Source organism: Rhinolophus ferrumequinum, chromosome 22 (genome assembly GCF_004115265.2).
Source record: "Rhinolophus ferrumequinum isolate MPI-CBG mRhiFer1 chromosome 22, mRhiFer1_v1.p, whole genome shotgun sequence".
NCBI lineage: Eukaryota > Metazoa > Chordata > Mammalia > Chiroptera > Rhinolophidae > Rhinolophus > Rhinolophus ferrumequinum.
The window spans coordinates 23,707,319-23,724,636 of record NC_046305.1 but is presented as its reverse complement, the minus strand read 5'-3'; the positions used below and the strand labels follow the sequence as shown (position 1 = coordinate 23,724,636).

The following is a 17,318-nucleotide window of genomic DNA, read 5'->3' as shown; positions in this document are numbered from 1 at the left end:
TTATTTTTGTGGTGAAATGCTTAAATTCCTGTCTCATTTTCTTTTGCTTGTGGTTATCATGCGATATACAGTTACAATGCTGCACTTTGAATTTATACTAACTTAACTTCAGTAAATTACAAAAACTGCTCCTTTACAGCTCTGTCCCCACCCTTTTAGATTGTTGATGTCATACTGGTCTCCACAATAATAATTGTAATCCTAGCTTCTACAGTAATGTGTTGATTTTCTTTTAAAAGATTAGTTTCTCAAATTACATAGAAAAGAAAAATTATAGGTACAAACCATTGTTACAATAATATAGCTTTGATAATTGCCGAGGTATGTACCTTCAGGGAAATGTTTATTTATCCATATGCCTTTGGGTTACTTTCTAGTGTCCTGCAATTTCACACTTTAGGACTCCCTTCAGCATGTTTTTATGTGAGGTTTAGTGGTAACAAACTGCCTCAGCTTTTATTTCTGGGAAAGTCTTAATATCTCCCTCACTTTTGAAGCATGGTTTTGCTGGATAGAGGATTTTTGGTTGACAATTTTTTTCTTTTAGCACTTTGAGTTTATCAGCTCAGTCTTCTGGTCTCCAGGTTTCTGATGAGAAGTCTGCTCCCGATCTTATTTAGATTCCTTGTACTTGATGATTCACTTCTGTCTTGCAGCTTTCAAGGATCTCTCTGTCACTGACTTTTGAGGTTTGCTCATTCTGTATCTTAGTGTGGGTCTCTTGACTTCATGTTATTTGGAGTTCATTGTTTTTTTTGATCATTTATATTCATGTCTTTCATCAAATTTGGAAAGTTTTTGGCCATTATTTTTTCAGACAGTCTCTCTGCCCCTTTCCTCTCTGTCTTCTCTTTCTGAGAGTACCACAGTGCATATATATATTGGTCTACTTACTGGTGCCCACAGGTACCACAGGGCCCTTAGGCTCTGTTCACTTTTCTTCAACATTTTTTCTTTCTGTTCCTTAGACTTAATAATTTCCATTGTCCGTTCTTCAACTTCACTGATTCTTTCTGCTGCATGCTAAAAACTGCTAATTTATCTAGTGAATTTTTCATTGAAGTTATTGTACTATTCAACTCCAAAATTTCCTTTTGGTTTCTTTTTAGGTTTTCTATCTCCTAGTTGATATCTACATTGTGTTTACACATTGTTTTCTTGATTTTTTTTTTACATTTCTTCCTTTAGTTCTTTCAGTTTCTTTAAAGCCTTTGTGTATTAGATCTGGCATTAGGTCTTTTTCAGGGAGAATTTATGTTAATTTATGTTTTCCTTTGAATGGGCCATGCTTTCCTGTTTCTTTGTATGCCTTGTGATTTTTTTTTTTTTAACAGGACATTTGAAACTAATAATGCAGTAACACTGAAAATCAGATTCTCCTTTCCAAGCCTTCTTATTTGCTATGCTTTTGGTGTTTTGTTTTTTTGTTTTCTTTTGTTTGTTTTGTTTTAATCTTGTAGGGTCTGAGGATCAGCCTGCTATGAAAACTGAAGGCCTTCTCCGGTCTTTTCTGAGCCTTTCTCTGGGCATGCACAGTCACTCTCTAATTTTCCCCACATATACAGTTGTTTTTGAATGTCCTAGTTTTAATGTCTGGCTCCATAAAGCGGAAAAGCAGAAAATGAAGTGGGGAAGCAAAAGACACTGGACACTTCCCTATGGGAAGTCACTTTAGTACGCAAGGAATGTGCTTGCTAGAGTGGGGGACATGTGACAGTAATGCTTAGCCACCTCTTTATCTGCTTTTTTATGATCAGGAGCAGCGGTCAGTGATAAGAGTACAGATTCCTGATATTTGTGAAGACTGGGTCCTTTTTCCCTTCCTGGCTATTCATAAGCTGCTCCAGGAACACATGACCTCCTAGGGGATGGGGGTGGGTAGCTGCCATTATGCTAAGAGCGGAAGGTGACCAATATTAATGCAATTTCCCTATCCAAGTCTTTTCCTGGACCTTGCAAGCGTTCAAGGGATTCTGGAGTTCCAAAATTGTTATATCAGACAGATTCTAGCATTGTAGATTCTTGGTGTGTCCTACCCTGCCATCACCCCAGAATCCTCTACTAATACATTGTAATGTAGAATCAATGAGTGAGCCTTGGGGGGAAAGTCAGCTGGAAGCACGTACAGGCAGTTTCACTGACGGGTTTTTACTTGATCAAGAAAAAATATCTGGCCTAAAGTTAGAACCTGATAGGCACTTTGGGGAGTACCAACAGGTTAAGACATAGACATTTCTCAAAAAGTAATAGCTCTATTGAGAAGGACAATATATACAGAGAGGTGTCAAAGCAAAATAGTAAATGAGAAGTACCAAAGGAATAGAATTATTCATGGTCATTACAATGAGAGTCCAGAAGGAAGGGAGAGATTTCATCGAGTAGGAGTTTTCCTGAGCTACTTCTAGGAAGATATTGCGATCTGAAGAATATTTATAAGAGCTAAAACTTACCCAGCACTTACTGTGTGCCAGATGCTAACTCATGTAATCATCAAAACTAGCACACAAGACATATACTATTGTTCCCTTTTTAGTTGAGGAAACCAAGCAGGAGAAACAATAAGGGACTGACCAAGCTCAAATAACAAGTCACTTGTGGAACTGGGACTCAAATATGCACAGGCAAACTCTAGGGCCTGATCTCTAGTCAGTGTTCATCCTGATTGAGCAGAATGGAAGGAGCAAAGGCAGAGAAGTTAACGTGTGTGATTGCCAGTGATGGTGAACACCTGACTGACAGGCATGACAGATTTATATAGACATTTTGCTCTAGGTAGTGTGCTTGAAGCAGAAACTGTTTATTTCATTAAATTGCAGATTTAATTAGTATTTTCATAATACATTGTTTAAGAAACTCCTCCCTGAGACTACTGTAGTGCAAAAAAACAACCGTATAAAAATTTTCTTCATTATTATGTGCATCATGTTAACTGGTAAAGAAAACAGTAATCTTTTCTTTTCTCATTTAGTTTTTACATACTTGGATCACAAATCCTACATTGTGATCTTGCTGGAGATAATGTGGCTTGGGATGATGAGCCCCCACGTTGTGAAAGTAAGTATATTCTCTCTTTAAAATTTAGAGCAGCAGCTGTCACACATTTTGGCCTCGGATTAACGCTTTTAAATTAACAAAGATCCCACAGAGCTTCATTTCAGATGGGATATATATGTTGATATTATTTTGGAATTAAAACTGAGAAGTTTTAAAAAATAATTATTTATTAATTCATTGTTAAGAAAAGTAAGCAAAATACATATTAAAATGTACAATATATTTTTTACAAAAAGTGAAATTTTTCTAAAACAAATAGTGAGGATAATGGCATTGTTTTACATTTTTGCAAATCTCTTCAATATTTGGCTTAAAGGAAGACGTCAGGATTCAAATTTTGCAATAACACAGCATTTGTAGCTTCTGGCAAATTTCACCATACACTCCTTAGGATGAAAATGAGAAAAGATAATATATTTTCTCATAGAACTTTCTTCTAAATGGATGATGGATTCACAGCTAGATTGGAGAAATCATGTTAATGAATTTATTAAAGGCAGTTCGTAAGACATTACTAATGCTGTCTTAATGTTTTACCTTTTCTTTGGCCTTTCCTGTCCTCTTTTTTCTCTTTTTAAGAGATTTTGTGTAAACCACCTGGACAAATACCAAATGGAAAATACACCAATAGCCACAAGGATACTTTTGAATATAATGAAGTAGTAATTTATAGTTGTAATCCTTCCAGTGGACCAGATGAATATTCACTTGTTGGAGAGAGCAAGCTGATTTGCTCTGGGTTTGATACATGGAGTAGTGACCTTCCTGAGTGTAAAGGTAATATATTTCTATTTACTTTTTCATTTATAAATAGTATGTGAACACTTTGTGTATACTTTTACGAACAAGTAAACTAAACAGCCATATGTGCTTTTTCCTCTTTTTCATTAGTTTCTAATTTAATTAGGTAAAATAGAATAAAAAATAATTCTAGTTGTCGAGTTCCCCACCCTTCACTCCACATGTTCTTGACATTCTAATTTAAACATTGTGAATTACTGTGTAGATGTATGAGTTTAGGATTTTTTTTGCTTCAAAGTATCAAAACTCAGCACACCTTGGCTTAAAAATAACAGAGTTTTATCTTATATTACAAGAAGTCTGAGAGTTCTGGCTAGAGGAAATGGTAGAGTTTATTGTAAAAGACTAACCCTCTCATTGATAAGATTAATAAATTCCGGATTTAACATATAGGCATACCTTGTTTAATTATTTTTTGCTCTATTGCACTTTGCATTTTTAAAAATTTAAGGCAAGACCCTCACCAGCAAAAAGATTATGCCTTGCTTTATTTTGATACTCATTTTATTTCTGTGGTTTGATACCGAACCCGCAATATCTCCTACATATGCCTGTATTTTAAAAAGAATATTTAAGGCCTTAGACTGTGATTTAAAACACGGAGGCGCTGAAGGTTGTTTGACTCTTTCTTGTTTATATTTATTTTTTGAGTTAGAATTGACATTAATATTATTATATATTACATTTGCCTCTAAAAAAAGGAAACCACTAGATGGGACAACCAAGATGGCGAAGTAGGTAAATACATTGTTTACCTTCTCTCACAACCACATCAAAATTACAACTAATCTACCAAAAACCATTATTGAGAATTGCCTAGAATCAAGCTGAACTGAAGCCTTTCAATTAAGGACTTGCAAAAGAAGCCACCTCCAGACTGGTAGGAAGGGCAGAGACGTGGAACAGGCTGGTCCCACACCCATGTGACCATTAAAGATCAGGAGGGCTATTTCAGCTGTGGGAGTCCCTCTATCCCTAAAGGAGTGAGAGATCCCAGCCCCACCCCAGCTCAGGGATCCAGTGCCAGGGAGAGAAGCCCCCATAATTTTTAGTTGTGAAAACCATTAGAGATTGTGACGGAGTGAGACTGAATGCAGCTGAACTCACAGGCAATCCTCTTAAAGGGACTGCATGTGGACAGAATCACTCGCTCTGAGCTCCAGCCCTGGGGCAGCAGCTGGAAAGCAAGCAGGGACAAACAGTGGGGAAATGAGTTGTCTGGCTTGAGACAGGGGGCTGGAGAGGAGGCTTTCTCCTGGATGGGGGAGCTGGTGGAGGTCATTTTTCTGTTGTTGAGCCCTCCCCCTTCCCAGCATGTGAGCACAGGCAGCCGCCATATCTGAACCTCTGCTGTTCCTTCAGCATGCCCTGGCGATTTGAGACCTGGCCCCACCCAACTTTTGGGCAAAGCCAGGTTGCTTTCAGTGGTTTTTTCGTTCAGACCGTCTGCCTTGGCTCAAGCTACAGACTTTCCTAGGGTCACTCAAAGATTCACGGAACCCAGACAAGCAGAATCTGACTTGAGTGTGTCCTATACCTCTAGCTGAGCAGCCCTAAGCCAGCATTACCGGCAGCCAGCCTTGGTTCATGGGTTGGCTTGTCAAGGTGCTACCAAGCACAGCATGGGCAGCAGACATCTGTGGATTTCTTTCTGGCTCCTGCTGGGTGACTCCAGGTGCGGTACAGACTGTGACTGAAGTGGATCCCTTCCAAGGTGGGCCTGGGGCTGGCGCCCCCAGTTGCCAGCTTCAAAACTGGAGCATCACCCAGCCACCTCCAAGTACAACACACCTAAGGGACAGATTGGGCAGGCACCAGAATGCTGCTGAGGCAGATCCTGCTCCATAGGATCAGCAACTACACAACAACTCTCCTACTGTGGTCAAGGCTAGTCCTCACTACCTCCCATTGATATACAGTTATCAACCAAGGCTCAACTACAAGAGGAGGGCACATACAACCCACACAAGGGACACAACTGGAGCACGTGACTCAGGTGAACAGAAAGACTGTGCCACTGAACCCCACAGCACACCTTCTGCATAAGGCCAATCTACTAAGATTGGAAGACATAGCAGCCCTATCTAAGACATAGAAACAAACACAGGGAAGCAGCCAAAATGGGGAGACAAACATATCCCAAATAAAAGAACAGAACAAAACTCTGGAAAAAGAACCAAGTGAAATGGAAATAAGTAATTCATCAGACGCAGAGTTCCAAACACTGATTATAAGAATGCTCAATGAGCTCAGGGAGAACTCCAACAGAGAGATAGGAAGCATAAAAATGGAGATGGAACCCATAAAAAAGAACCCGTCTGAAATAAAGGATACAATAATGGAAACGAATAATATATTACAGGGAATCAACAGTAGCTTAGATGAAGCAGAAGATCCAACTAGCGATGCAGAAGATAAGGTAGCAGAAAACACCCAACAAGAACAGCAAAAAGAAAAAAAGAATTCAAAAAATTGAGGAGAGTTTAAGGGGCCTCTGGGACAATATCAAGCTTACCAATATTTGCATTACAGGGGTACCAGAATGAGAAGAGAGAGGGCAAGGAATTGAAAACCTATTTGAAGAAATAATGACAGAAAAATTCCCTAACCTGGTGAAGGAAATGGACATACAAGCCCAGGAAGCACCGAGAGTCCCAAACAAGATAAACCCAAAGAGGCCAGTACCAAGACATATCATAATTAAAATTCCAAAGGTTAAATACAAAGAGAGAATCTTAAAAGCAGCAAGAGAAAAGCAGTTAGTTATCTATAAGGGAGTCCCCATAAGACTGTCAGCTGATTTCTCAACAGAGACTTTGCAGACAAGAGGGGAGTGGCAGGAAATGTTCTAAATGATCAAAAGTAAGGGCATACAACCAAGATTGCTCTACCCAGCAAGGCTGTCATTTAGAATTGAAGGACAGGATAAGGAGCTTCCCAGACAGGAAAAAGCTAAAGGAGTTCACCACCACCAAACCAGTATTACAAGGACTCTTAGAGGGACTTCTTTATGATGGGAGGGGGGTTAAGGATGGGTGAAAGGGAGAGTATTAAGAAGTACAAATTGGTTGTTACACAGTAGTCATGGGGATGTAGGGTATAGCATAAGGAGTATAGTCAATATTATTGTAATAACTAGGTATGGTGCCAGATAGCTACCAGATCTATCAGGATGATAGATGAGAATGGCGTTGGGGGTAGGGTGAAAAAGGTGAAGACATTAAGAATACAAATTGATAGCTAATGCAGTATGTCATAGACTGTGCAGATGCCTGACCAATGCTCAGTATACCTGAAGAGCTGAAGTAGAATAATATTGAATGTCAACTATAAATATATAGGTATATACAGTCATGAGATGTGGAGTACAACATAGAGAAGATAGTAAATGGTATTGTAACAGCTATATAAGATATCAGAGGAGTAGTAGCTTGGGGGGTGGGTTATCACTTATGAGGGGTTTAAATGTCTAACTATTACGTTGCTTTGTACAACTGAAACTAATGAAAAAAGAAACCACTGAATAATACCAAAACAATTACTCTTGTCAACTGCAAATGGAACATTCTCTATAATTACATATTCTAGGCAACAAGATAATTTTTAACAAATTTCAAAAAATTGAAATCATTCATTATACATTATCTGATCACAGTGGAATGAATGTAGAAATCAAAATAAAGTTATCTATAAAATCACCAGATATATGAAGATTATGCAAGATACTTCTAACTAACACATGAATCAAAAAAGTCACAAGCAAAATTAGATAGTGTTTTGAATTGAATAAAAATGAAAATACAACATATCAAGATTTGTGGGGTAGAAGAAAAGCATTGTTTAGTAGGATATTAATAGCATGAAATACTTATATTAGAAAAGGAGAAGTGTCTCAAGTAAATAATTTAAGCTTTTACTTCATGAAACTAATAAGAGCAAATTGTACCTCAAACAAGAAACAGACGGAAATGATAAAGATAGAAATCAATGAAATTGAAAAGAAGAAAAAGTAGATAGAATTAATGAAACCAACCTGTAGTTCTTGGACAACATCAATAAAGTGTTTTAACATACAAACAGTCTGACAAGAAAAAAGATTTTTTTAATTACCAATATCAAGATTGAAAAAGAGGACATCACTAAATATCCTGCAGACATTTAAAGAGAATAACAGGAACAACTTTATGCCAATAAATTTGACAACTTAAAACTTCTCGCTAAAAGAACTGTTCTTCCTGGGGTAATTACCAACTATTTCAGGAGTAAATAATAGCAGCTCTACACAAACTCTTCAGCGAAGGACACTTTTCGCCGGAGTATCCTCTACACGAAAGCAAAGGATACTTTTCACATCATCTCATGAATACAACATTGTCCTGATATCAAAACCAGACAGCAACATTTCAGAAAAATTACAAACAATTTCCTTAATGAACATAGAACCAAAACTTCTTGACAAAACATTAACAAATCAAATCCCTATAGTGTGTAAAAATAAGAATACATCATAATCAAGTAGAATTTATTCCTTGAATGCAAGGTAGATTCAAATTTTAAAATTAATTAGTGTAATTAACATGAAGAGACTATAAAGAAAAAACTGCATGATCATCTTAATAGATGTGAGGGGGGAAAGCATTTGACAGAATTCCTCATCTTTTCATTATAAAACTTCTTAGAGAGCTAAGAATAGAAGGGAACTGACCAATGCTCAATATACCTGAAGAGCTGAAGTAGATAAATCCTGCAAAAATCCCATAGCTAACATTTCACTTATTGGTAGATGACTGCTTCATTTCCCCCTCACGTAGGAACAAGACAAGGATGTCTACTCTCACTGCCCTAGCACAATAAGGCAAGAAATAGAAATAGGCATACGTATTGGAGAGAAAGAAATTAAGTAGGCTATAGTCACTATGATGTGATTATCTCAATAGAAAATTTGAAAGACTGAAGTTTTAGCCAGGTTGCAAACAGAGCATTAATGTACAGGAATCAATTGCATGTCTATACACTATTAGTAGTAAACTATTAGAAATTAAAACTTTTAAGTAATAGTTACAAAAGCTCCAAACTACATATAATATTTGAAAATAAATTTCATGACATGTACTTTTTGAGTGGTAAAAACAACTAAACACTTATAAAAGACATTAAAGAAGACCTTAGTAGAGAGATAGATATTCAGTGGTCATGGATTGCAAGACTGAATTATAATAAAAATGTATATTTCTCATAATTGATCTATAATTTCAGCACAATCCCAATAAAATCCTAGTAGAAATTTTTGTATAAATTCATGAACTGATTCTAAAATGTGTATGAAAAGACAAAAGAAGTATAACAGTAAAAATTTTGAAAAAATTAGAGGACTCATTCTACATGGTGTCAAGATTTATTATAAGCATGTGATGCAGACATTATGGTATTGGTGAAAGGATGACCTTAGAGAACAATAGAACAGAATAGAGTCCAGAACAGACCCTTTCAAATGTTTCCAGTTGATTTCATTGCAGATGTACAAACAATTCAGTGGAAAATTGGTAAAGAACAGGCACTATTTGTTATCTGTATTCAAAAAGAAAAAAGAAAAGGACCTCAATCCATGTTAACATCATGTACATTTACTCAAAGCATTATATACTTAAAGATAAAACATAACAATATAAAACTTTTATTAGAAAATATATGGGTTTGCCTCCCGGTCAGAGAACAACATTTTCCTCTCCTGGGTTTCTACCCAAAAAATCTGAAAACATTTATTCATAAGGACATATGTGCTCCAGTTGTTCATTGCAGCTTTATTTACAGTAGCCAAGACATGGAAACAACCAAAGTGTCCTTCGATAGATAGATGATTGGATAAAAAAGTAGTGGTATATATACACAATGGAATACTATTCTACCATAAGATGAAATAGTACCATTTGCGACAACATGGATGAATCTTGAGATTATAATGCTAAGCGATATAAGTCAGACTATAAGTAGAAATAAGTAGAGAACCATATGATTTCACTGATATGTGGTATATAAAACTGAAAACAAGAAAGGAACAAGTCAAACAAATGAAGAAACAAAAACTCAGACACAGACAGTACGTTAGTGGTTATCAGAGGTTAAGAGGGGATGGGGTGGTAAATGAGGGTAAAGGGGATCAAATATATGGTGATGGAAGAACTGACTCTGGATGGTGAACACACAATGTGATATATAGATGAAGTATTACAGAATTGTACACCTGAAATCTATGTAACTTTACTAACAAATTGTCACCCCAATAAACTTTAATTTAAAAAGAAAAAAGAAAATATAGAAGATATTTGTGATCTAGACAAAGGTTTCTTAAATACAACCCTAAAAGAATGCTCATTTAAAGAAACAAAAAACGAATAACTGGGACTTCTTAGAAACTCAAAAATTCTCCCAAGAAACAGTTACAAGAATAAAAAAAAAATGACTCAGACTGGGAGAAAGTATTGGCAAAGCACATATCTATGATATGTAAAGATATATAAAGAACCCTCAAAACAAATAATAAGAAAACATCCCATTTTTAAAAAATGAGCAAAAAAGTTGTGTGAAAATTTACTCAATAACCCAAAGATGTTATATGGTTGTCAAAAAGTACATGAAAAGTTACTCAATAGCACTAGTTGTCACAGAAATGTAATTTAAAACCACAATTATTAAATCATACAATATAATTATATAATTAAACACATGTTAGAATGGCTAAAACTAAAAATGAAACCCTTAATACCATTACTGTCAAAGATATGGAGCAATGGGAACTCTCATAAATTACTGTTAAGAATGCAAAGTGGTATATCCATTTAAGAACACAGTTTAGTGATTTCTTAAAAAATTAAACATACAATAGAACTGCAACCCAAGTAAAATGAAACTGTGTTCACATAGAACCATATATGAGAATATTCATAGCAGACTATTCATAATCACCCACATTGGAAACGTCCACATGTCCTTTAGTGGTGAACGAGTGTACAACCATGGTACATCCATACAATGGAATAATACTCTGCAGTAAAAAGGAGTGAGCTTCTAATCCATGCAACAATAGGAATGAATCTCAAGTGGATTATGCTAAGTGAAATAAGCTGTATGCAGAGGCCGTGATCCCATTATGACATTCTGGAAAAACAACAATATAGAGATGAAAACAGATCAAATGATTGGGTGGTTGGGGGTGGTGGGGAAGGTTGATTACAAAGTGGCAAGAGGAAATATTACAGGTAATGGAACTTTTATGTGTCTTTATTGTGGTGGTAATTACATGATTAGTATTTGCATTTATCAAAACTCATAAAGCTGTACTCTTAAAAGGGTGAGTTCTTGTGCGACAGTTATAAGAATGAAAAATGAGTCATAAACTGGGAGAAAACATTTGCAAAGCACATCCCTACCTATGATATGTAAAGATATTTAAAGAACTGTCAAAACAAATAATAAGAAAACACCCCATTTTTTAAAAATGAGCCAAAAAAGTTGTATGAAAAGTGACTCAATAACCCAAAGAGGTCTGATAACTCAGTTCACAAACTTGCCACCGTGCGCTTACCTGGGCAGTACTGTACAAACAGCTCTGTAAGGTTTCATAACCTTGGTGTATCAGTGTCTCACAGCTGTATTCATGTTGATATGTGGCGGTGTCTTGCTGAGTGGTGTTCTTTATTGTTGTTGCACATTTTGTGTGCTGTCTCCAGAATGTCTGAGCTTGAATAAGAGCAACGAGCAAACATTACATTTCTTGTTAAACTTGGCAGAGTGAAAGTGGAATCAGGGACATGTTAGTCCAAGTTTATGTGGACAGTGCCATGAAGAAAACGGCAGTGTACAAATCGATGAAACATTTTTCTAAGGGGAGAGAACGCGATACTGATGAAGAGAAGTCAGGGCGGTCAGTAACGAGCAGAACTGACGAAATCATTGGAAAAATTTGTCGAATTGTGAGTCAAAATTGTTCGCTGACTGTGAGAAGCATAGCAGACCAAGTAAACATCGATAGAGAAACAGGAAAATTTTAACTGAAAATCTTGGCAAGAGAAAAGTGTGTGCAAACATGGTCCCGAAGGAGCTCTTGCATCACACCAGTGCACCAGCTCATGTGGCACTGTCTGTGAGGGAGTTTTTAGCCAGTAAAAAAGTAAGTGTATTGGAACACCCTCCTACTCACCTAATCTGGCCCCCAAAGACTTCTTTCTTTACCTGAAGATAAAGAATATATTGAAACGAAGACATTTTGATGACACTCAAGACATCAAGGGTAACATTATGAAAGCAATGATGGCCATTCCAGAGAGTTCCAAAATTCCTTTGAAGGGTGGACTAGGCGCTGGCATTGGTGCATAGCTTCCCAAGGGGAGTACTTCGAAGGTGACTCTAGTGATATTCAGCAATGAAGTATGTAGCACTTTTTCTAGGATGAGTTTGTGAACTTAATTGTCAGAACTCATATGTAAATTATGTCCAGCAAATCTAACTTAATCATTAGTGTGATTTACAGCAGTTTAGCACAACAGAGAATAGATCAGTGAACCTAAAGTGAGGACAGTAGTATCCAACATGATTTGAAAGAAATCTTTTAAAAAAAAGAGACTGAGAGAGACTTACCAACCTGGAGAAGACTAGCAAGCAGTCAAACATACATGTTAATGGAGTTTCAGAAAGATAGGAAAAACAACAGTATAAACAATTATTTGAATAAATATTTGCCCAAAATTATCTACATTTGATCCAAAACAACAACCCACAAGTCCAAGAAATTCAATGACATTAGCAAGATAAGTAAATTTTTAAAAATTGCCAAGAAATCTCCACTACACTAAACATATTGTGGTATAACTTCTGAAAACAAAAGGTGAAAGGAAAAGCAGCCAGTGAGAAGGGGAAAAAATCGCATTGCCCCTTTCCTCTAAGAATGACAGATGACTTCTCTTAAGGAACTATGGAGACTAGAAGACAGAATATCTACTAAAGTGCTGAAAGGAAAATAAAACACGTAACCTAGAAATCTTTGTCAAGGAGAAATCTTTTATTTTTTACTTTTCAATTACATTAAATTCAATATTGTATTAGTTGTAGGTGTATCACATATTGGTTAGACATTTATATAACTTATGAACGGATCATCCCATAAGTCTAGTACCCACCTGACACCACCCATAGTTATTAACAATATTATTGACTATATTCTCAATGCTGTATTTTACATCCCCATGGCTGTTTCATAACTGCCAAATTGTACTTAATCCCTTCACCTTTTAAGGAGAAATCTTTTAACACTGAAGGTGAAATAAAAACATTTTGAGATAAAAGCTGAGAGAATTGTCACTACTTGGCTTGCCCTAGAAGAATTGGTAAAGAAGTTTTTCAGGCTGATGGAAAAACATACCTAATGGGAGTTCAAATTCACATCCACGGGCAAGGAGGAGAGCAGTCTTCTGGTTTAAAAGGCTTTACATTATGGGCCCTTATATGTTGCTGAGATTTAATCTCATAAGATGTTCTCTTGCACTCACTGCCCAGACCAGTGTTTTCTTGTTTTTTTCCCCCCAAATTCTGCCAAAGTCGTTAGTGGATCTTGAAGTCAATGTAGAGGGTCTTGACCAGCCTTTTACTTCCTAAGAAGTAGAGTAGAGTGAGAAATACCAGAGTACACTGGTATGAAGCCTAAGTATTAACTTTATCTCGGGCCTGTGGGATTATATACTGGTTTACAATGTAAGATGTGCTGTTTGATCTCTGGATTGCAGTCCAAAGTGTTTGGAAAACCCTGCCCTACCTCCACTGGACTTTCTATTTCTTGAACATCCCAGTTCTTGTATGTTGTTGCTACCTGAGGACTTTGTTTTTGCCTGTCTTTGCATGGCTAGCTTCTTTCCAACTTTTAAATTTGAGCTCAAGTATTACCTTCTAACAGGAGTGTTTCCTGCCTTTCTTACAAAGCAGGGCACTGTAATCAGTATTAGCATGAAAGGGGGAAAAAAGTCTCTAGAGCTAAAAAGAATATCGAAAGTTGCTTTTGAACTTTCCCAGAATTTATATCAGGCAGTGATACCAGTACACTGTAATGACAGTCTGTTCTAGGTAGAAAAAGATTGTTAAATCTGTACACCTGGAATTAAAATGCAAAATAAAGTCTGTAAAAAAATTAACATGCTGCCTTCTATTCCTTGTCTCTTTGTTTCCACTGGAAATTTCTGCTTTGCACTAGTTTTTCTGTCCTATGTTAAAACAGCTTTCTATTAATTGTGCAATTTCTCCACTTTTCAGTGGTCAGATGTCCGTATCCAGCACTCCGAAATGGAAAATTGGTATCAGGATTTGGGAAAAAATTTTACTACAGAGCGACGGTTGTATTTGAATGCAACCCGGGTTATTACCTTCAAGGCAACGACACAATCGTCTGTGGAGCTGACAATATGTGGGAGCCTAAGATGCCAGAATGTATTAAAGGTACAAAGGGTGTCTTTTTCCTCAGGCTTGTTTTTTTTTTAATTTTATTTTATTTCTTTGATTTAAATAGAAATGATACAGAGTAACTGGAATGAAGCAGTTTTAGTATGTTTTGTATTCTTTTTCATGACGGATGTAAAATTCACAAAGAATCTTGCTTTTGTTATTTTGTATATTTTTATAGGGTTAGCACATTATGTACATCACACAGGTATATAAATTTTTCTTGTTTGGTCTTTTTATGTTTAGGTAGCAAACATTTTTCAGAAAACTGATGAATGGGTATTTTCATCTAAATAGGTCAAGCATGAAACGCATAATTCATATAAATAAAAAGAAAGTGATAATTCCTAAGTGGTTGAACCAGTCTAAGTTATTTTTGTTTTCCAGTGTCGACTCCTCCCAGTACTAAACCTCCGACTTCTAGTCATTCAGGTTTAATAACACCTTGCTTATATTTTTCAAAATTCTTTTAAATCCTTAGTGAAAATACCAGTGATAACTCCCAAGTATTTGATCCAATCTGTTATTTTGTTTTCCAGTGTCGACTCCTCCCAGTACTAAACCTCCGACTTCGAGTCATTCAGGTTTAATAACATCTTGCTTATATTTTTCAAAATTCTTTTAAATCCTTAGTGAAAATGCCAGTGATAACTCCCAAGTATTTGATCCAATCTGTTATTTTGTTTTCCAGTGTCGACTCCTCCCAGTACTAAACCTCCGACTTCGAGTCATTCAGGTTTAATAACATCTTGCTTATATTTTTCAAAATTCTTTTAAATCCTTAGTGAAAATGCCAGTGATAACTCCCAAGTATTTGATCCAATCTGTTATTTTGTTTTCCAGTGTCGACTCCTCCCAGTACAAAACCTCCAATTTCCACTGTCTCAGGTTTAGTAACTTTCTGTTTATATTTTTCAAACTTCTTTAAACTCCTGGTGATTATTTTGAAATCCTTCAAATCCTTGGATATGTTTTCAAAATCCTTTAAATGTCTGGTGACTTATACTGATTCATCACTTTTAGTAATGGAAGGAGGAAGAACATATTTACAGCCATTTTAGTTGTTATACTTAGTGATTCTAAAATCATTTGCCATGGTCCTCAGATATAAACAGCTATGTTAACTTGTTAGTTATATAATAACTGTAAATGTATTTATATGTACAATGATTCAATGCGGTCCTCAATGGATGATATTAAAGCTTAAGTTTGTTGCACTTAAAGTACTTAGCTCAGTGCCTGGCATATAGGAGGCTCTTAAAGGAAGCTCATATGACTTACAGCATCACGTCAATTAATATTAGAGAAGAGGAAGGTGGGTCTGTGGCATTTGTTTTCTAATATGCATTTTTTTGTATCACCAATTTTGCTTTTTTTATTAGTTTTAGATGTACAAAACAATGTAATAGCTAGATATTTATAACCCTCACAAAGTGATACCCCCCTCCCCCAATCTACTACCCCTCTGACGTCGTATGTAGCTGTTATACAATTCCATTGACTCTGTTCCCTATGCTGTACTCCACACCCTGTGACTATATATATTAAATTATAGTTGACATTCATTATTATTCAGCTTTAGCTTCAGGTATACACTGCAGTGGTCAGGCATCTACATACTCAATGGGGAAAATCTAAAACCATTCCCCTTACAATCTGGAACAAGGGAAGGTTGCCCACTTTCTTTACATTTATTCAACATAGTTCTGGAAGTTCTAGCCACAGCAATCAGACAAGAAAAAGATATAAAAGGCATCCAAATTGGTAAGGAGGAAGTAAAATTGTCATTATATGCCGATGACATGGTACTATATAAAGAGAACCCCAAAGACACCACCAAAAAGCTATTAGAACTGATAAATGAATTTAGTAAAGTAGCAGAATACAAAATTAATATTCAGAAATCAGTTGCATTTGTATACACTAATAATAAACTATCAGAAGGAGAAATTAAGAAAACAGTCCCATTTACAATTGCTTCAAAAACTATAAAATAGTTAGGAATAAATTTAACCAAAGAAGTCAAAAACCTGTACTCAGAAAATTATAAGACACTGAATAGAGAAACTAAAGAAGATAGAAATAAATGGAAACACATACTATGCTCATGGACAGGAATAATTAATATAGTTAAAATGTCCATAATGCCTAAGGCAATGTATAGATTCAACATAATTCCTATCAAACTACCAAGGACATTTTTCACAAAAATAGAACATATAATCCTAAAATGTATATGGAATCGTAAAAGACCCTGAATAGCACGGCAATCTTGAGAAATAAGAATAAAGTAAGAGGTATCACGATACCTGACATCAAATCATACTACAAGACTATGGTAATCAAAACAGCATGGTACTGGCATAAAAACAGACACATAGATCAATGGAACAGAATAGAGAGCCCAGAAATAAATCCATACCTATGTGGTCATTAAATTACGACAATGGAAGCAAGAATTTATATGGGGTAACAATAGTCTATTCAATAAATGGTGCTGGGAAATCTGGACAGACACATGCAAAACAATTAAGCTGGACCTCCTTATGCCATATACAAGAATATATTCAATTTTGCTATTTTAATTCATTTTAAAAGTGATCTGTTGAAACATATCTTCCTGGTCCAGGATTGTGTTTCATTTCCCAGACTGCAATAAGTTTAGTTCTTTTTATGTAGTCCAATCTGAACTGGGAAATTACTGCTGTTTTCCAGAACAAGACTGGTATTTCTGCCAACCTCACCTCTCCCCACCTCATACAATTTTTCTTTTTCTCTTTACTGGGAATTTCTATTTGTCAACAGAAAGGCAGGGAAAGTGCTTATTTATTAAAATGAAATGGAGGACTTGTTACATGGACAACTGATCAACCGCTCTGCTTAACTCTTGAGAGACTATTTTGATATGGTGGGAGGAGTGTCTTCCTGATTTCAGTACTGCGATCCCTGACTTCTCTTTGGTTTAAGCAGAAACCAGAGAC

The 17,318-nt window shown here is 36.0% G+C and overlaps 1 protein-coding gene across 14 annotated transcripts in view; it reads left to right on the top strand.

Annotated features, from left to right (window-relative positions):
* Window positions 1-17,318, top strand: part of LOC117014598 (membrane cofactor protein) — a 67,838-nt gene that overhangs the window by 25,054 nt on the left and 25,466 nt on the right. For 5 of the 14 annotated variants that reach the window (XM_033092662.1, XM_033092668.1, XM_033092674.1 and 2 more), the window contains exons 4-10: window positions 2,969-3,054; window positions 3,634-3,831; window positions 14,152-14,334; window positions 14,725-14,769; window positions 14,877-14,921; window positions 15,029-15,073; window positions 15,181-15,225. In XM_033092662.1, coding sequence (XP_032948553.1) covers window positions 2,969-3,054; window positions 3,634-3,831; window positions 14,152-14,334; window positions 14,725-14,769; window positions 14,877-14,921; window positions 15,029-15,073; window positions 15,181-15,225 — 647 coding nt within the window. The remainder of the gene's footprint in view (window positions 1-2,968; window positions 3,055-3,633; window positions 3,832-14,151; window positions 14,335-14,724; window positions 14,770-14,876; window positions 14,922-15,028; window positions 15,074-15,180; window positions 15,226-17,318) is intronic. The other 9 variants (XM_033092664.1, XM_033092671.1, XM_033092670.1 and 6 more) reach the window with 6 other exon arrangements.